This window comes from Aethalodelphis obliquidens, unplaced genomic scaffold (assembly GCF_003676395.1).
Source record: "Aethalodelphis obliquidens isolate GAN/ISIS:26980383/991018 unplaced genomic scaffold, ASM367639v1 scaffold1, whole genome shotgun sequence".
Lineage (NCBI taxonomy): Eukaryota > Metazoa > Chordata > Mammalia > Artiodactyla > Delphinidae > Aethalodelphis > Aethalodelphis obliquidens.
The window spans coordinates 71,191,639-71,213,001 of NW_020837945.1; the positions used below are offsets into that span (position 1 = coordinate 71,191,639).

The following is a 21,363-nucleotide window of genomic DNA, read 5'->3' on the forward strand; positions in this document are numbered from 1 at the left end:
TAAAAGAATATTCATAGCAGTGCTGTTTACAATAGCAAAAACCTGGAAACATCCCAAATGCTCATCAGTGGAAAGCAACATGAATAAACTGGTGTATTCACACAATGAACTATTATATAGCAGTCAAAATCAATGAATTATAGTGATACACAATATAAATAAATCTTGGGACTTCCCTGGTGGCGCAGTGGTTAAAAATCCGCCTGCCAATGCAGGGGACATGGGTTTGATCCCTGGTCTGGGATGATCCCACATGCCGCGGAGCAAATAAGCCCATGTGCCACATCTACTGAGCCTGCAGTCTACAGCCCACACACCGCAACTGTTGAGCCCACACTCTGCAACTACTGAAGCCTGCTCACCTAGAGCCTGTGCTCCGCAACAAGAGAAGCCACCGCAATGAGAAGCCTGTGCACTGCAATGAAGAGTAGCCCCCACTCGCCACAACTAGAGAAAGCCCATGCGCAGCGATGAAGACCCAACGCAGCCAAAAATAAATAAATAAAAATAAATCTTACTGTAATATTAAGCAAAAAAAGGCCTCAAAGAATAAATACAGCTTAATAGCATTTTTAATAAAGTTAGAACACGAAAATTACTTAAATAATAATTTTTAGGAATATGGATAGATGCAAAGAAACTATATTAAAAGAGAAACAGTGGAATTATAAACAAGGGATTTAGGATATGGCTACCTGGGGTGAGGGAAAGCAGAGGGATAGGATGGGGGAGTGGGCACATGGCTAGTGTAGGTTATTGTCATGCTTATTAACTGACTGCTTTAAAGAAAATAAGTGTAGGGAATTCCCTAGTGGTCCAGTGGTTGGGACTCCTCGCTTTCACTGCTGAGGGCCCAGGTTCAGTCCCTGGTCGGGAAACTAAGATCCCCACAAGCCACACAGCATGGCCAAAAAAATAAAAATGAAAAAAAAAAAGTGTAAACCCAGTCTTGGACATATGAGGAAGTTCCTGTTTTCTAGAACTTTTACTACAATTTTAATTCTAGAATTTCCTGATACAGCTGAGTTCATGTAAATATATGTTAAAATCATGTGGCATTAATTTGGGATTATACTGTATGCCAAAAAATGAAGTTCATACATTTGTAGAAACAGAAGCTACTGAAATTCCAATAACTAACACTGCCCCTTTCTTAAAAAGTATAACACTTTGGTAGGAAAATATGAGAAAGTTTGAATAAGAATATTTTTTATATAAATGGAAATTGGAAATCATAATTTAATTAAAAGGCTCTTTCACTTTTAATTCACAAAAAATGTCTTCTCAAGTTTGAACATTTCTGAAAGTCATGTATTATTTTTAACAGAGTAACTAGTTTTTATGGAGTTAACCTAGATCTCTCCCTAACAGAGTAGTGCTGATTCTGTTGCCTTACCATGGCTCTAATCCCAATCTCCTTGTTCCCTACAGCCACTACCCAAGTTTAGGCCTGGACTTGCAAACCCAAAGTCCACATTTAGCCTACAGAATTTTTTTTTTTTTTGGCCCATGTAATGTTTACCTTAAAATTGTTGCCAATATTTTAAAAATTGGAAATTGTACTTAAAAATGCAGATTCCAGCTTTATTAAAAAATCAGAATATTTGGCAACATTCAACTATAGCTAAGATGAGACTTTCCTTTTTGGATGAGGCATGGGGGTTCCAGTTCAGAGAGTTTCTGCCATTCTCCTACAACTGGCTGACTTCACTCATTGGCATTACACTTGGCCTTTATAGGGACTTCCAACCTCTTCCCATATCCATTCTTTTGACCTTCCCTCCAACATAGTACATACCCCATTACCTCTCCACATTGTCAAAAGTAGCTTTCTAAGCAAGTTTGATCAAATCACTTCTTGATTTGCATATCCTTGATTTGCTCCTAATTGTTCTTAGGATAAAATCCAAACTCACATGGCGTCATGATCTGGTCTGCCTGTTTCTCACCTCTTCCCAGCTCTGATTACCACTCAGAACAAGCTGTTCCCAGACCCGCTTCCTCATGTCTGTGTTACTCTCTTCGCCTTCTCTTCCCTTCTTCTCCAGGCTAACTCATACTCATCCTAAAAGACTCTGCTCTGACATCAGTCCTCCAGGAAACCTTTCCCCAAAGCTTTTGCCTCCTCCCCTTCCTTTGTGATCCCAAAGCGACATGAGCTCTTGCGAGTTTGTGAGTTCTTCATTAAAATTTTTGAGGTCTCCAAACACCACCAACAGGTGTTAAACCCGGGTAGGCTAAAGTGGGGTTAATCGTACTTGGATTAAGACCAGCGTTATTTTCGAGTCTAGACCTCTGACCGAGTATGGTTTCAAGGGTGAAGTGTGACAGACTTGTGTGAAGGTCCACACCAGTACGAACTCCGGAGACTAGGGTTGGTGGGCGTTTCAGACCCCGGCTCCCCGCCGGGTGCACTACCGCAAGCTCGCCGCCAGGGTCTGAAGTCGCTGCGAGCGCAGCCTCTGATTGGATAGGGCGGTGCATGCCGGTAGCGGCCGGGCCTTCGAAGTGCTTGCTGGGAGTTGTAGTTCTTGGAGCCGGAAGCGGGGGTGGCTAGAAACAGCAGCTGAGGCAGCAGTCACTGCCTTTGCTGTCACCCGGCTGTAGTGCATCACTCTGAGCCCACCGGCCGTGGGTGCCTCCTCGGTTCCCGGGGGACTCTGGGAGCCCTGAGGGGCGAAGCGACGGGGACGCCTCTCAAGAGAAGAGGCGACGTCGCAGCCCCGGATGCGGGCAGAGGGCGCGGGAATGGAGCTTGGCGGCTGCGAGGAGGGCTTGCCGGAGGAGAGCAGGTGGGCTGGGAAGGGGCCGGAGAGTCGCGGGCGGATTGATGCGTTGAAGTCCCGGGAGGCTTGAGAGGGCTCGGAGAGCACGGGGAGACCTGGCGGGCGCGACAGACATGAGGGCAACTGTTGTGGGCAACTTGTTTGGGAAAAAATTCTGAAAGGAGGGACGCGCAGGGCGTGGATAGGGCGGACGAGGGAACGGGCTTAGTGAGGGTGAAGGAGGGGGGTAGGGTATGTTGAGGGCGGGGGCTTGGGGGGTGGGCAGAAGTGGGTGAAGCTCAGATCCAAGGCTGCTGGGGAGGAGGTGGATATTGAGAGGTGCTGTAGTGAGATTTCATAGGCCAGAGTCTATAGATAGCAGTAGGGGACAAGGTGGGTGCCCCGACTGAAACTTACGGTGACAGCAATTCGGGCCAATATTAAGAAGGTTGAAGTAAGAATTTCTGGGAGTAAAGGTTAGGCATTATGAGTTGCCTAGAAAGAAGCTTAGGAAAAATAAGTGTGAGGAAGGAGTGAAGGAGGGCCTGCGGATGAAAGTGGGCGGTTGTAATGGCAGTGGAATGGGGATGGGGGCTTGCTAGTGGGACTAGAAATTGCGTGCGTGCCCTTTGTCAAAGCTGGATCCCTGTCAGAGAGTAACAGGACCTCCCTGTCGTTCCCTTTCCATCCTTAAACCCTTCACTCCTTCCCCACAATGCAGCTAAGCCATTTCCCATTTATTTATATGAAACTGTTGTTATCGAGTTCATACCTTCTAGAAATTAGAGAATTTAAGATTTTAAAAACTACTTTGACCGAATGGTGGCTTGGACTCTGGAGAGGTACTACCCCTATGTAGGGGTTGCTTCATTAATAACTCTGGTCTTAACCTCTTAAGAATCTGGAATGTACATCATAGAGCAGGAATGTGGGTTAAGGAAGTCTTTTTTTTAACATCTTTGTTGAATTATAATTGCTTTACATTGTTGTGTTAGTTTCTGCTGTATAACAAAGTGAATAAGCTATACATATACATATATCCCCGTATCCCCTCCCTCTTGCATCTCCCTCCCACCCTCCCTATCCCACTCCTCTAGTGGGTCGCAAAGCACGGAGCTGATCTCCCTGTGCTATGCTGATCTCCCTGTACTCTGTGGCTGCTTCCCACTAGCTATCTGGTTTACATTTGGTAGTGTGTATATGTCCATGCCTCTCTCTCACTTCGTCCCAGCTTACCCTTCTACTTCCCCTTCCCCGTGTCCTCAAGTCCACTCTCTACGTCTGCATCTTTATTCCTGTCCTGCCCCTAGGTTCGTCAGAACCATTTTTTTTTTTTTAGATTCCATATATATGTGTTAGCATATGGCATTTGTTTTTTTCTTTCTGACTTCCTTTATTCTGTATGACAGACTCTGGGTCCATCCACCTCACTACAAATAACTCAATTTCATTTCTTTTTATGGCTGAGTAATATTCCATTGTATATATGTGACACATCTTCTTTATCCATTCATCTGTCAATGGACACTTAGGTTGCTTCCATGTCCTGGCTATTGTAAATAGAGCTGCAGTGAACATTTTGGTACATGACTCTTTTTGAATTATGGTTTTCTCAGGTTATATGCCCAGTAGTGGGGTTGCTGGGTCATATGGTGGTTCTATTTTTAGTTTTTTAAGGAACCTCCATACTGTTCTCCGTAGTGGCTGTATCAATTTACTTTCCCACCAACAGTGAGAGAGGGTTCCCTTTTCTCCACACCCTCTCCAGCATTTATTGTTTGTAGATTTTTGATGATGGCCATTCTGACTGGTGTGAGGTGATACCTCATTGTAGTTTTGACTTGCATTTCTCTAGTGATTAGTAATGTTGAGAATCCTTTCATATGTTTGTTGGCAATCTATATCTTCTTTGGAGAAATGTCTGTTTAGGTCTTCTGCCCATTTTTGGATTGGGTTGTTTGTTTTTTTGATATTGAGCTGCATGAGCTGCTTGTATACTTTGGAGATTAATCCTTTGTCAGTTGCTTTGTTGGAAAATATTTTCTCCCATTGTGAGTGTTGTCTTTTGGTCTTGTTTATGGTTTCATTTGCTGTGCAAAAGCTTTTAAGTTTCATTAGGTCCCATTTGTTTATTTTTGTTTTTATTTCCACTTCTCTAGGAGGTGGGTCAAAAAGGATCTTGCTGTGATTTATGTCATAGAGTGTTCTGCCTTTGTTTTCCTCTAAGAGTTTTATAGTGTCTGGCCTTACATTTAAGGAAGTCTTTCTTGACTTTTAAAAATATTCAGATATAATTAGAGTCTCAGGAGCAGCTGGGATCCAAAGACTGGAGGTGGAATATTTACCTCTGAGAAAATATCAACAGGGGAAAATTAATGAGATGTTGTACCTGGGTGAAGACCTGGCTGTTTTAAAGGGTGAGACTCCTCTTTTATGTGCACAGTTAGCCTGTGGCCTGCTGTACAAAACCTGGGCCGACAGGACCTTGGCGTTCCTGCCCGAGACTTGTGAATGATGTGTTCAGTGAAACTGAACATCTTACTTCCCTTTTCCATGTTTCAGTTTCTGCTTATGTATATTTGGCTACTTATTCTTCCTCCAGATGTCTGTGAAATGCTTCATGTAAAAGGTCCTATATACATTCTAAACAAATTTTAGGATTGTTTTTATTTTCCTCTACCAGTTCATGTGGGAGAGGCTGGGTCGGAAATTCAAATTTCCTCCCCATCTTGCTGAGTTTTTTATTTATTTAATATATTTAACAAACACCTATTTACTACATGCCAGGCATTGCTTAAGAGCCTTACAAGTATTATTTAATCCCCATAACAACTGGGTGAGATAGGTACTATTCAATATATTATCACCATTTGACAGGTGAGGGAGCTGAGACATAGACAGTATAAATAACTTGCCATGGTCATACAGTAAATCCTTGGTGGAACTGGGATTCAAACCCAGGCAATCTGGCTCTACTTTTTTTTTTTTTTTTTTTTTTTTTTTTTTTGCGGTACTTGGGCTTCTCACAGCTGTGGCCTCTCCCGTCGCGGAGCACAGGCTCCGGACGCGCAGGCTCAGCGGCCATGGCTCACGAGCCCAGCTGCTCCGCGGCATGTGGGATCCTCCCGAACCGGGGCACGAACCCGTGTCCCCTGCATCGGCAGGTGGACTCTCAACCACTGCGCCACCAGGGCAGCCCTGGCTCTACTTTTAATACCTACACTATACTACCTTTCACTATGCTAATATACTGGGACGAAGAAATGTATAAGGTAATGAATTTTATAGCATTCTTTGCCTGTCATTTTAAGGCTATTAGGACCGCTCCTTTGCAGGTATCTTTTTCTGTTATTCTTTCCATGCTTGCCTCTTAATCAAGGAACTTTAGTCAAAACTTAATTTCAGTAGTGGGATTATCCCCACAAAATCACTCATACTGTTGCCATAGCCAACTCTCTGTGGGTGGCTAGTTAACTCAGAATGTTTTATTTAATGGGACTTCATGGCACTGATGGCCTCCTTAGCTCCAGATAGTCAAATGGTAAATAAAATACATGCCTTGTGCCTGAGAATTGAGGCACTGTGGCTGGGTCACTGCAAACCTAACCCTTCTATGGCCGGTAAAACACCCAATTCAGAGGACGTCTTGATGAGATGGCATCATTTTTTTTTTTAATATATAATGAAGGATAAAACTGCTCAGTTATTTCCTGAAAGCAGTTGATGTAGTGAAATGTGCATAAGCTTTATATCCAGGTAGATCTGCATTTGAATTCTAGCTCTACAGCTTAACTTGGCTTATCCTGTTTGAGTGGGAAGAATGATGCCTTCCTGACTGGTAAGTTGTGAGGATTCAATAACGTAATGTGCATAAAGCTCCTCACAGAGTGCCTGATATGTAGTGAATGCAAAAAATGTCTACTTCCATCTCCTCCCCAGTTTTCTTAAAATAAGGTTAGTGGGTGCTCTTCCAGTTGCTGTTTTCAATGGTATCATTGCTCGCTCTTCCTCCTTCCGTGGCTCCTCTATCCGAGTTGAACACACTGGGGACTGGGGTGTTGGCCTAGCTTTTAACTTCATCCTTGGAGTGGAATGTCATAGATACCCCTATTGTTTTCCATGTAGCTAGTCACCACTAGCAAAATGCTGTAATGCTTAGGGATGATACTTCACTTTTCCTAGGGTTTCCTAAATGCCAATTATTTGGAGTTTGTCTGGTGAAACTACTAAACAATTAAAGAAATGATTCTTCTTGCATTGCTCTGTCGCCCTCAGCTGCCTTGGACTATGCAATCTACTTCTGAGCTTGGAACCCGACTACTTCCACAGTTTTCGTGGTACAGTGAGTCAGATAGAGTCAGAATTCAAGGATTAAGGTACTTTTTTGTGTCTCCAAACTGAGCTCTTCTATTGACCAAAACCTTTTCCTCCTCTGTTCTCTATCTCAGTTAATAGTGTTTTCCATTCAGTCAACCAAGTCAGAAACCTCAGTGAAATTTGATACTTCCCTCTCCTTCGTTTCCCATACCCAGGCAGTCACAGGTCCAATGAGTTCTCTTTCTGATTTTTCTCTTGAAGCCTTTTTTTTTTCTCTCCATTTCCAAATATATTGGCTTATATTACCGAAAAATCCAGGGAGTGGTATTGCTTCAGGAATGGCCAAATGTAGGTGCTTAAACAAAAGTTTGTCCCTCAGAGTGAGAGAGTGGCATGGACATATATACAACCACCAAATGTAAAACCAGTAACTAGTGGGAAGCAACTGCATAGCACAGAGAGATCAGCTCGGTGCTTTGTGACCCCCCTAGAGGGGTGGGAGGGAGGGAGATGCAAGAGGGAAGAGATATGGGGATATAAGTATATGTATAACTGATTCACTTTGTTATAAAGCAGAAACTAACACACCATTGTAAAGCAATTATACTCCAATAAAGATGTTAAAAAAAAAAAGAAAGTTTGTCCCTGTCTGTGTGCTCTTTTTCTCGATGTGTTGGCTTCATTCACAGGCAGATTTTTCTTTTTTTTATCTTTTTTAAAAAATTTATTTATTTTATTTTATTTATTTATATTTGGCTGCGTTGGGTCTTGTTGCTACGCATGGGCTTTCTCTAGTTGCAGCGAGTAAGGGCTACTCTTCGTTGCAACATGCAGACTTCTTATTGCGGTGGCTTCTCTTGTTGCAGACCGCGGGCTCTAGGCGCGCGGGCTTCAGTAGTTGTGGCTCGTGGGCTCTAGAGCACAGGCTCAGTAATTGTGGCGCATGGGCTTAGTTGCTCTGCGGCTGTGGGATCTTCCTGGGCCAGGGATTGAACCCGTGTCCCCTGCATTGGCAGGCGGACTCTTAACCACTGCACCACCAGGGAAGTCGCAGATTTTTCTACAGGATAACCCTTGGCGACTTCAAGTTTAGCAATCCAACCAAAAAGAAGATAAAATCAATCCCCATAGGTATAGCAAAAGTGAAAATTCTGGGGCTGACTCTTTTTGGACTGAATTATGTTCCTGTTCTTGTAATCAGGGTATGGAATATGTTGCTCAGTCAGGCCTAAGTTATATGCCCAACCCTGGATCCTAGGGTAGGGTGATATTTTCTTGGGACTTCATGGACCAGATTAAGTGCCAGAGGGGTGATTCCCCTGTAAAGAATCATTATTCTGTTACCAAAAGAAAGGGACATGAATTCTGGGCAGCTATAAACAAAATTATTCACTAAAGCCTTTATTATTTCTCATTGTGGATTCTCTCAGTAGCCTCCTGACTAAGCTCCCAATCTGAGCCCAGTCCCCCTATTCCAAGCAGCTTGCACATTGCTACCAGCTTAATTTTTCAGAAGCAAAGTTACTCTAGTATTTTGCTCAGAAATGTTCAGTGATTTCTCATTGAAAATAGAAAGTCAAAACTTCTGTGGTATTCAGTGTGAAGTTTCCAGTTACAAAACCGTGGCATTCACTCACTCACATCTCCTTCCTCACCATTCTGATACTTGCTCCTCTAAATTCCCTGCATTGCCTCCTTCTTTGCCTGGAGAGCTCTTAGTAGTCCTTTAAATAATGCTCCTTTAGAAGTCATCATTGACCTGCCCTTTTCTATCTCTCTTATTACAGCACTTCTCACTCTATAGCATTTTTTAAATGTATGTGCCCCTTTCCCCCACTGCATTCTGAATATCCGGAGAGGTGGGGACTCTCCCTCTTTAACCACCATAAGCCCGGTGCCTAGCACAGTGCCTGACATATGGTTGGTGTTCACTGAATATTTATTTGCTCAAGGAATGAAAATGGTAAAATTTGGTCATGCTTCTTATGGTTGGACAGGTGTCATTGGTTCTGTTGCTATTGAAAGGGCCTCTGTTTTTCCCTTTCTGTTTATTCATTTTTCACTTTTTCACGTAATTTTCATTTTCTTCCCTTTTGTTCCCTTTTTCCTTTGACCATGCTCTGACAGCACTGGTAGCAAAGCAAGAGGATCACATGATTTTTGAGCAATCCAAACTGCTACTCCAATTATTAGTACAATTCTTCCTCCCCCCCGCCCCCCGCTGCCCCCCCCTCCCCCCCCAAACATACTCTTGAAGCTTTTGGGGAAAATGCTATTGTCAGAACCCAGAAGCTGGAGGTGTATCAGCTGATAGCAGGAACCATAAGCTGAAGCTTTTCTCAGTATCTACCCTCCCCACAGCTGTTTCTGCTTTTTTATACTTGCTTTATCACTTCTTCCATAAATGGAATTTTTTTCCTGTTTTTTATTTTGTTTTGTAATCTTTCCTCCTTAAACAACCTGCCTTGGTATTTATAGACCAGCTCTGTCCAACATGATAGCCACCTGTGGTAATTTAAGTCTCAATTAATTAAAATTAAATAAAATTTTAAAATTTCAGTTCTTTAGTCACACTGCACAGACTTCAAGTGCTTAATGGCCACCGTGGCTAGTGGCTGCCATATTGGACAGCACAGATACAGAACATTTCCAGCATCACAGAAAGTTCAATTGAACAATGCTGCTGTAGATTTAAATCTGCATTTTTCAGGAAAGAACTGCAGTATGCTTACATGTTTTTAGTTCCTCTGGATCAGGCTCACTTGAAGTGTAAACTACACTTGATTAGGAGGAGAGAAGATTATTAAAGGAAGTCATCAATAGTAGTGAGTAAATAGGAACTTGGCAAACTATCTCTCAAAGTTTGTGGGGCCATATCCTTTGCCAGTGAAACTCACAGGAACCCTGCTGGTTTGTAGGACTGAGAGATGATTGATTTTTTACTAGAAAACAGCAGAATCCCATAATTTCTTAAGGGTTCTCAGACAGTCTCCCGGTGAGCTCTCTCATTTGGATACTTTTGAGAAGAAAGCAGTAATAGTCATATTGCCATTCCTCTTCACCCACCTCCCTCCAAGACCATGAATTTATTTTTGCCTCCTAACCTCCTAAGGAGTCCTTTGAGAGTTTTAGATTTTCCAAGGGTGTTTTTTTTTTTTTTCTACCTACTTTTGTTATTTGCTCGCTGTTTTATTGCTTTCTGGCTGGAGAATATGTCTGTACTACTTCTACTTTTGAGGATCTATTGACTTTTCTTATGCGTGTGCCTTAGTACAAGGCCAATTTTCGTGACTGTTCTATGGTGCTTTAAAAAAGTGTCCTTCAGGGTATAGTTTTCTAGATGTTATAGAACAACCTTATTAATTATATATTATTCAGCTCTTCTAATCACTTTTTTACTTTTGGTTTTCGTGATCTCCCATTACCATTGTTTTTTCTTTTCCATTTCCATTTTTCTTTTTATTATTTATTTATTTATTTTGGCTGTGCTGGGTCTTCGTTGCGGCACATGGGATCTTTAGTTGTGGCATGTGGACTTCTTAGTTGTGGCATGCAGACTCTTAGTTGCGGCATGCAGGATCTAGTTCCCCGACCGTGGATCGAACCCGGGCCTCCTGCGTTGGGAGCGTGGAGTCTTACCCACTGGACCACCAGGGAAATCCCCGTTTTTCTTTTTGTTTTCTGCAGTTTTTGTTTCCCCTGTGTGTGTGTGTGTGTGTGTGTGTTGTTTTTGTTTGATATATTTTGAGGCCATGTTATTAGATACATAAAAACTAATGAGAGCTATATCTTCATTATTCCCTCTTTGTCTTTTTAAATGATTCTTGCCTTGAATACAACCTTGATATTAGTATAGTTTCCTCCTGCTTTTTTGTTTGATTGGCTGTTTTGTTTTAAATAGTTGAGTTTATTCCATTGACACTTATTTTTATCTCATATCTGTTGGGTCTTAATTCTATCATCTTTTAAAAATGATTTCTATAATGTTCTCTTGCTGTTTTCTTTCCTCAGCAGTTTTTGAGATAGTTTAGTTTTAGTTCTAATGATGGTTATCTTTTACTTTAAAATAGTGTCCCTAAAACTGAGGCAACTGAGGCAGTGTCTTTCCTCCTTTGCCTTTGCTATTGGAGTGGTGGTGTATGCCTCCTTTACCTTGCTTATAAAGCACTCTTCTACCCAGACAACATAAGGTGTGACTCTAAGGAAATGAGATTGGCTTTCTTATATGACTGACAAAATCAACCTTATTTTTTTGCAGTAAAACCTTATAAGTTTCTTTCATTCTATCCAGAAAGCAAATTTGATTCTCTGTTATATACAAGGTCGTCCAATATTGAGGAAGTCTTTCCAGCTATCCTGCTTCAGTGAGAGTACCATGAACATAAACAGGGCCTTGGAACCTGTGCTAAGAAGAAATTTGACCCTAGTTTAAATTCAGTGAAGATATTCTTTGTAGGTGGAACACTGTTACTAGTCTTAATTATGTCACAAACTGTCCAATCCCAAATTTTCTCTGAAGCAGAATGGGTAAGAAGGCTTTATACTAGGTACTCCTTCTGATTTAACTGGATTTATTAGATTTATGCAATGGAAGTTCAAAGGAAAAGGACAGAGAAAAGGGAAGTAATACTACTATTATTTGGTTGATGGTGGTGCTTTCTGTAGATTGTCAATTACACTCCTTTATGAAGTAGTTGTTCTCTCCATTTTGCAGATGAGGGAACTGAAGCTTAAAGAGTTTAATGGCTTGCCCAAGGATGCACAGCTAGTTTGTGCAGAGCTAGGATTCAAATTCAGGTTGGCCTGACCGTGAAGCTTGTTCTCTTTCCACTGAATGACATTTTCTCTTATTAAAATTAAAATTAAAATTTCTCTTATTAAAATATAAAATACAAAAGAAGTAGAGGGACTTCCCTGGTGGCGCAGAGGTTAAGATTCCACACTCCCAATGCTGGGGACCCGGGTTCGATCCCTGGTCAGGGAACTAGATCCCACATGCATGCCACAATTAGGAGTTCACACGCCACAACTAAGGAGCTGGTGAGCTGCAACTAAAGAGCCTGCCTGCCACAACTAAGACCTGGCACAACCAAATAAATAAATAAATAAATAAATATTTTTAAAAAAAGGAAATAGAAAAACCATGGTCCTTCTCCTTAAGGAAATCAACCACATACCGGTAAATAACAATGTTTTGGTTTTTTTTTTTTAAAGATTATTATTAAGAGGAATGGTGTATTGACAGCATGTGTTATGGAGTTTCTAACAAAAAAGTTGTTGCAGGTCAGATTATTTAGAACTTCTTGGGAGAAAATTGTACTAGAGCTGAACCTTAATCCCTGAATGGGACAAGAAGAGAATCATTCCAAGTGGAAAGGTCTCCATGGATACAGTCATGAGAGTAGGTATGAGGTTAGCATGTTTGCATGTGGTAGAGAGAGAGAGAGAGAGACTGTATTCAAATTGAGGAGTACTGAGCAGGATGGAGAATTTTTGAACTCTGTACTAAGGAGTTTGCATATCACCAGTGGTAAGGTTTCTGACATAAGGGATTTTCCTACCTTTTGTTAAATCTACCCATTGTTGAAATTCAAGAAATTTAGTATCATTAAAATTTAGTATGATTGGTGAAGCATTTGTTGAATAGGTATAAAGTTACAAAGTCTGCCTTCTAGACGTTGAGATTCCTAGACATTGAGGTTCCCTCCTAGACTTTTGAGATTCTGCTGTCAACCGCTAAAGGGATGGAACTGCCAATGGATAGGTTCTCCTAAGTGCCCCAGAGCTGAGAGCTGAATAATAGAGTCAAGTATGTTTTTTCTATAAGCATATTGTTTATTTGAAAAGCATCATAAATATACTACATACTCTACAAGTTAAAAACTGTGTAACTAAAAACAGAAAATATGGAGCCAGGTAAGAAGAAAGTTAAACGCAAATTAAACGTGGTAGTTTCTTGCTACCTCAGTGTTACCAATAATTATTTCCCGGGACTTCCCTGGTGGTGTAGTGGTTAAAAATCTGCCTGCTAATGCAGGGGACATGGGTTCGATCCCTAGTCCAGGAAGATCCTACATGCCATGAAGTAACTGGGCCTGTGCGCCACAACTGCTGAGCCTGCACTCTAAAGCCCATGAGCCACAACTACTGAGCCCGCATGCCACAACTACTGAAGGCTGTGTGCCTAGAACCCGTGCTCTGCGACAAGAGAAGCCACCGCAATGAGAAGCACCCACACTGCAAGGAAGAGTAGCCCCCGCTCGCCACAACTGGAGAAAGCCCGTGCAGAGCAATGAAGACCCAACACAAACAAAAATAAATAAATAAATTTATTTAAGAAAATTATTTCCCTAATTAGGTTTTTCCCCACTTTAAGAATGAACCCATTACTTCTTTCCAGGAAGTGCTTTCTGGCATTAAAAGTCCTAGGTGCGGGCTTCCCTGGTGGCGCAGTGATTGAGAGTCCGCCTGCCGATGCAGGGGACACGGGTTCGTGCCCCGGTCTGGGAAGATCCCACATGCTGCGGAGGGGCTGGGCCTGTGAGCCATGGCCGCTGAGCCTGCGCGTCCAGAGGCTGTGCTTCGCAATGGGAGAGGCCACAACAGTTAGAGGCCCGCGTACCACAAAAAAAAAAAAAAGTCCTAGGTGCTTGCCTGACCACAATCTTTCAGCATAAGATGCTTTTGATACTTGAGTATTTAAAAAATCCTTTATGGTATTTTCCAGCTTCTGGTTCACTAACTTTGTTCATATTATTGACCTTTCTTTAATTGCTAGCCTCAAGGAAGGCCGAAATAGTTCCTCTCTTCTCTACATTCCCCTTATATAACCAAAAGTAACCACTATTAACATATCACTATTTCTCTCAGTATATTTATGTTAAGATCATAAATATAATTTTACATTTTGTTTTTTATACTTTTACATACTTTCATTAGCTTTGGAAATTGTTCCTAATCAAAAATTTTATTGGTTTCATGATATTCCACATATGGGTATCACATACCTCTCCTCACATTTCAGGGATCAAATCATTACCTGACTTGGAACAACCTGACCTTCAACTCTGGTCTCAGGTAGATACCACATTACAATGCAGATAACTGGCATACTGTAGATGGGATATGCTAATAAGTTGAAGCTGTTTCCTTTTATTACTAAAAAGAGTCTTGGGGGTGGAAGATATGCCAATATATATTTCTTGCATTGAATCTCATTTTACAATTGCACAGTATTTACTATTTATTTACTATTGATTTCACTTATTTTTAGTTATTAGTTTTATATTAGTTATATGGTATAACACTTCTTTAAAAAATAACATTTGCCTGTAACTTTACTGTTTTAACCTGAGTGTTACTTCTAATTGTGATTTGGCAAGCTTAAGACTGAGTTGGCATTTAGGGAAACTTTTTCCTTGGGTATGCTTATTTGAGTTGCTTAAGCAATGCCTGTTCCTCTTCAAAGAATGTAGTCGAAACCCTCCCAAAAGAAAATTGGCAGGACTTTATTCTGAGATTGGCTTTGCTGTTTGTTGATAAATACGATTCAAGTAGAGATGGATTATGCTGTCCCTTGCCACTCAAGCCTAGTTCTTTCTTGACATAGGGTAATATGCTTAGAAAGACTTGCTTTTAATTTATGGTGATTAAAGAAGAGCACTCTGTATACTTGCAGAAGTGGCCATACAAAGGGCTGCTTTGAGCCTAATATAGTCCTTGCCTGTGCCCAGATGAAGGTTACATGTGAATGCAAGATGGTACAATCCAAATAATTATTACCAAACAGGTTTAGCCTAGGAAAGACTGACCTCACTTGCTAACAATCTGGGTAAAGAATGAGGAGGGATATTTTATTTATCATGGTGATCTATTTATTTGCATCTAAGATTCAGGTATGAATGGATTAATCCAACCATTGTGTATGGGCTTCAGTTGAACTTAGTATTTCAGCTCTCTGAAAATGATAACAGTATCATTAGAGTAAAGGATCCTAAAAAGTAAAGACACTAAACAAACTAGCTATGTAAATCAGAAAATTTTTAGGACTTCCCTGGTGGCACAGTGGTTAAGACTCCACCTGCCAGTGCAGGGGACACAGGTTCAAGCCCTGGTCCGGGAAGATCCCACGTGCCATGGAGCAACTAAGCCTGTGTGTCACAACTACTGAGCCTGTGCTCTAGAGCCCGCGAGCCACAACTACTGAATCTGCATGCCACAACTACTGAAGCTCGTGCGCCTAGAGCCTGTGCTCTGCAACAAGAGAAGCCACTGCAATGAGAAGCCCGCGCACCGCAATGTAGAGTAGCCCCTGCTCACCGCAGCTAGGGAAAAGCCCACGCGCAGCAACGAATACCCAATGCAGCCAAAAATAAATAAATTAATTAATTAATTTAAAAAAACTTTTTAAAGTTTACTTTTCATCTATATGAGCATATACTAAATATAGACGGTTTGGTACATCTTAGAGTAAGAGCCACCTTCTTTTGTAGCTGTGGTATCTCAAGGGCACTTCATTTTGGGGAAGAAAATTTCTTTAGTTTGTACAGAAGTTGTTAATAGATCTGAATGCTCAAGGTTTCTAGGGTTTCAATGCTCTTTGTAAAATTTTGGAATCAAAGCACTAGGATGATAGGGTACTTGGTGTCTACTTTCAGGATTTATTATGATGTTCTTTGTGTCTTTTTTTTTTTTTTTTTGCGGTACGCAGGCCTCTCACTGTTGTGGCCTCTCCCATTGTGGAGCACAGGCTCCGGACGTGCAGGCTCAGCGGCCATGGCTCACGGGCCCAGCCGCTCCACGGCATGCGGGATCCTCCCGGATCGGGGCACAAACCCGTGTCCCCTGCATCAGCAGGCGGACTCCCAACCACTGCACCACCAGGGAAGCCCTATTATGATGTTCTTTGACAGTTAACCTTGTAAGATCAATACAGAATGAATCAGAACACAGATATGCAGAGTCACTTGAGGAACCAGACTGTCTCTCAGGCCTGCACCACTTGATTGTAACCTGTTGGAATGTAAAACTGTATCAGTCAGAACAGGCCAGATGCTTCCTGAGGAAGCATAGGAGATGGAGAATCCCTGAAGCAAAAGCTGGCAGTCAGTTGGCCTCTGTGATGGCAGTTTCACAGTACAACAATAAATGGCCTTTTAATGACCACCTCAGTCCTGTGTGCCTCTTAGTTATCTTGAAATATCTCCCAGGACTGGGTTAGAAATAGAACAGGGGAATGGCCAACAGGTATATGAAAAAGTGCTTCACGTGACCAATCATGAGGGAAGTGCAAATCAAAACCACAATGAGATATCATCTCACACCTGTTAGAAGGGCTAGCATCAAAAAGACAAGAGGTGGGCTTCCCTGGTGGCGCAGTGGTTGAGAGTCTGCCTGCCGATGCAGGGGACACGGGTTTGTGCCCTGGTCCGGGAAGATCCCACATGCCACGGGGCGGCTGGGCCCGTGAGCCATGGCATCTGGGCCTGTGCGTCCGGAGCCTGTGCTGCACAGCGGGAGAGGCCGCAGTGGTGAGAGGTCTGCGTACCGCAAAAAAAAAAAAAGACAAGAGGCAACAAGTGTTGGCGAGGGTGTGGAGAAAAAGGGACTCTTGGTGGTATTGTAAATTGGGGCAGCCATTATGGAAAACGGTATGGAGATTTCCTCAGGATATTAAAAATAGAATTACCGTATGATCCAGCAATTCTCCTTCTGGATATATATCCAAGGGCAACAAAATCACTCTCTTGAAAAGATATCTGCACCCCCATGTTCATTGCAGCATTATTTAAAATAGCCAAGACATGGAAACAACCTAAGTGTCCATTGACACATGAATAGATAAAGAAAATGTCACACACACACACACACACACACACACACACACACACACACACAGAGGAATATTATTTAGCCATAAAGAAGGAAATCTTGCCATTTGTAGCAACATGGATGGACCTTGAAGGCATTATGCTAAGTGAAATAAATCAGACAGAGAAAGACAAATACTGTATTATCTCACATATGTAGAATCCAAAACACCCAAACTCATAGAAATAGAGAACAGATTGATGATTACCAGAGGCAGGGGATGAGGGGTTGGGGGAGATGGGTGAAGGTGGTCCAAAGGTACAAACTTATAAGTCACTTTGGGGATGTAATGTACAGCATGGTGATTATAGTTAACATTACTGTATTGTATATTTGAAAGTTGCTAAGAGAGTAGATCTTAAAAGTTCTCATCACAAGGAACAAAATTTATAACTGTGTGAGGATAGATGTTAACTAAACTTACTCTGGTAATCATTTCACAATGTATACATATATCAAATCATTATGTTGTATGCCTTAAACTAATACAATGTTATATGTCAATTATTTCTCAATAAAACTGGGGGGGGGGAAAAAGAAATAGACTCAAATGTTTAATGATGTAAGGTTAAAAAAGCCTGGTGTCTCCCAGTTTGAATAAATTCTTGGTCTCAGAGCCTTCAGAGGAGAAAACCAGAGTGAGATCCATTTGGCTTTCCCCTTTTAGATAATACTCCTGTACCAGACCTGGCTTCATTCATTTTATTTTATTTGTCTGCCTTTACTCTCTTCATCCACTTTTTAAAACTGGCTCAGAAAGTGTACAAAATGTATGAGAGTTACAAAGGATTCCAGTTCAGAGCCCTCCTACCCTAATAGGTATTTAAATGATATTAAAATAGTTATAGTGAAAGTTCCTTGAAGAAATTATAACCATTCCCAGGACTGTCCTTGAAGAGGAAAGAGTAGTATTCTAATAAGAAATGAAAGGGCTAGATAAAGTGTACAACGTAACAATTGGGGGCCCAAGAGAAGGAGTTTGACACCCCATCTCCTCATGTTTTCCTTATCCAGTTTGATTCTGTGTATCCAGTTCTTTTCACTCAATTGCAGCTGGGTTTGAATTTTTATTGGGTTGGAAGCTGTGTTGAGAAAATGCTGGGCATTGGAGAGGAACCTTGACAATCATCTAGGGCAATAATTTTCAAACTTTTACACTAAAGTACTTCACATGGTCCAAGGGAATAAGCCAATAGTTGATTGATTTGGGGACATGTCCTAAGTGGCTCAGTGCAAGCTTAAAACATTTTGCCTCAATTTTAGGTTAAAAAATTAAGGGGGAAAATCATGGGCAATTTGTATTCTTATCCATAATATTTGTGTACAGATATATGTACTTAGTACTGGAAATATAGTTAATAAAAAGTTGTTTTTGGCTTTTTTTTTTTGACAAAAGGTTTCTGGTTTTCAGCAAATGCCCTCATCTCTTTATATGTTGCCCATGTAATGTCATTGTCCAGAAACGGATCTTAATGGGTCACACTCCTAGAAACAGGGTTATAGGCTACTTACATGAGGATGGAATGATAGTAGATGAAGATCACCTTACAAAGCACAATATGCCATGTAAATATGAGGGCTTTATATATATATATGTTTGTTTGTTTGTTTATTTATTTTGGCTGCACCGGCTCTTTGTTGCAGCATGTGGAATCTTTAGTTGCGGCATGTGGACTTCTTAGTTGCAGCATGCAGACTCTTAGTTGCGGCATGTGGGCTTTTTCGTTGTGGCATGCAAACTCTTAGTTGCAGCATGCATGCAGGGATCAAACCCAGGCCCCCTGCATTGGGAGCGCAGAGTCTTACCCACTGGACCACCAGGGAAGTCCCAATATGAGGGTTTTAAAACAAAATCTTAGTGTTCTTTACAACTTCGGTCCTCTCAGAATTGGGTCTTATACTCAAGTAAAAAATTAATAGGGGAAAGAATGTTAGGATGTGGGGCAGGAGGCTTAGACTTTCTTTGACGTGGTCTTAGACTTTCTTTGACGTGGTCAGGATCAGGTACAACAAAGTAACTAACCATTGGTATAATTGATGCCCTTGCAGGAGGGAGCACTGGCAGTTGCTGGGTAATTTGAAGACTACTGTGGAGGGTTTAGTATCAGCTAACAGCCCCAATGTCTGGTCCAAGTATGGTGGCCTGGAGCGGCTTTGCAGGGACATGCAGAGCATCCTCTATCATGGGCTCATCCATGACCAGGTATGTAGATCCCTTCTTTTCTTTTTGTGCCAGATTGGCTGAATCACTTGTTGGAAAGAAATAGTTGCATTAAGTTGTTGGCAGGGAGGAGATGAAGGCAACTAGTCTCTGAGCCCTTGAGAGCAAGACTATAATACATGATAACAAGGAGGAGGATAAGGACAATGATGATGAATCATTGAGATATTCCTCTTAAGAGTATCCTAGGACGCATCTGAGAAATATTTACAGGATATTGTCATTTTTAGACTATCCTGTGAGCATCACTTTGTTGATAACTTGTAGATGCTTGTGAGTGATAGTTTTAGTTATAGCTTACATTTTCTTCTATGTAAACTTTATTGATGTTGTTTCTTTTCCTAAGTATCCTCAAACACTCTAATAAGCTTTGAGTATTAAAAATGAGTGGAATCTACTAACACTTGATGGTTTCTGCTTTAATTCTCAATGGCAGTTACTCCATTTGCAATGTTTTAAATAAGGTTTGGTTCTGGATAAAATTGTCAAGTGGGTCATTGGATCTGATCCTCCTACTTTTTAAAAATCAAACCTCACAACTATGTGCATAATTTGTGTTCCCAAACACTCATGCTGTTCCCATGTAAGGCCTTAGTATTCTTTCCTGAAACTCTTTTTTTCTAAGCCAGGCTTGTCTTTCTTTTTTAATCAGAATTTATTCTCAACTAGCAGTCACACTGGAAAAAATTAATTGGTATTAAGATATTCATAGTTGATAGGATTTAATGTGGTACCTTCCCTTCTAAAAATATGTATATATCACCTCTGAACAAACTCTAAACCAGTGTTCTTGTTGAGTTTTTTCAGAATTCAATGGAAAGTTGTCTTAGGTTAGATTTTCTTTATTCAGAGTAAGTTCTAAAAATGAGGCCCTCTTTCTAAAGAATTTTGAAGATATGGGGGAAATTTTTATCCTTTAAAGAGCTGAATCTTAATGGTCATCACTATTAAAACCTCATTCCAGGAATTTGGAGGCAACATTGTACAGTAGACTGACAGAAGTCTTTGGAATCAGACAGAACCTGGATTGAAATTGCTCAGGTCCTTGGGGGAAAAAATGACATAGTAGTAATAATTATGGATTTTTGAGTCACACTGCTCTTATTTTATCTCAGCTTCACCACTCTGTGGTATTGGGTAAGTTACATAACTGTTAGTGCTTCTGTTTCCTCATTTGTAAAATGAGGCGGTAACACTGGTATGTACTTCATAGGATTGTTGTGAGAATTAAATGAGATAATACCTGAAAAAGCTTTAGAAAGTGTAGTAAGTTGTCTGTCAGTCTTAACTATTAGGTGATATTAACTTTTTTGAACCTTTTCTCATCGTTAGAAATGTTGATAATATTATTTATATCATAATGTTTGATGGAAAGGTTAAATGAAATGGCATACAAATTTGCCTAGCACAGTTCGTGGTACATAGGAAATAATTAATAAATGTTCCCCTCATTTTTTTTTAAGCTTCAAGCTACATGTTGTCCTATGAAAAAAATATGACCATTGGAATTTACAAAACAAATAATTTAACCCACTGCAATCTGGTTTCTGCCCTTACCACTGTTGTTCTTGCTACTGAAGTTTAAGTAAGTCCATGTTACCAAATCCAGTGAACATTTCTCCTTTGAGCACTGTCTTGTGTCCTTCACTGTTGAACATCATCAGACCTTGCTTCGTACTGCATTATTCCAATGTTATGGAGACCTTCTCCTACCTCTGTGATCACTCTTTCTTAGTTTATGTCCGTGGAATCTCTTCCTCTCGGATTTTAGTTTTTAATACAGTCCAGTCCTATGTCCTTATCTCTTATTACATTGTACATTTTCTGAAACAGTCTCCTTCACTTGCGTTGTTTTAACTTCACCTATACACTACCTACCCCCATCTCAGACATCTCTGCTGAACTTCAGATCCACAAGACTAGCTGTCTGGCTATCTGCTATACATTATCATCTGGCTGGCTGTCCTATAGGCCAAGTACAACATGACCCAAAACAAACTTACTTTCTCTCATAAGGTTGCCCTTCCTCCTGATATTTTTAATACTGATCTGTGGCATTGCCAGCTACTCAGTCTCCCAAGCCAGAATTGGGAACCACGCCAACATGTTTTACAAAAACCCAATACAAGTTTCCCAGACTGATGACCAAGATAGCTACCAGATTAGAGGCACTATCATTTAGTGGTTAAA

General features: G+C 41.0%; 1 protein-coding gene across 8 annotated transcripts in view; it reads left to right on the forward strand.

The window, feature by feature from the left end:
• Positions 1–21,363, forward strand: part of RUBCN (rubicon autophagy regulator) — an 84,458-nt gene that overhangs the window by 6,689 nt on the left and 56,406 nt on the right. For 5 of the 8 annotated variants that reach the window (XR_003432969.1, XM_027107327.1, XM_027107315.1 and 2 more), the window contains exon 2: positions 19,002–19,155. Coding sequence is in view for 7 of the 8 variants with exons in the window: in XM_027107327.1 (XP_026963128.1) it covers positions 19,002–19,155 (154 nt within the window). In the remaining variant the exon portion in view is untranslated. Of the gene's footprint in view, positions 1–2,556; positions 2,793–14,137; positions 14,160–19,001; positions 19,156–21,363 lie in introns of those variants that run through there. The other 3 variants (XM_027107335.1, XM_027107360.1, XM_027107369.1) reach the window with 3 other exon arrangements.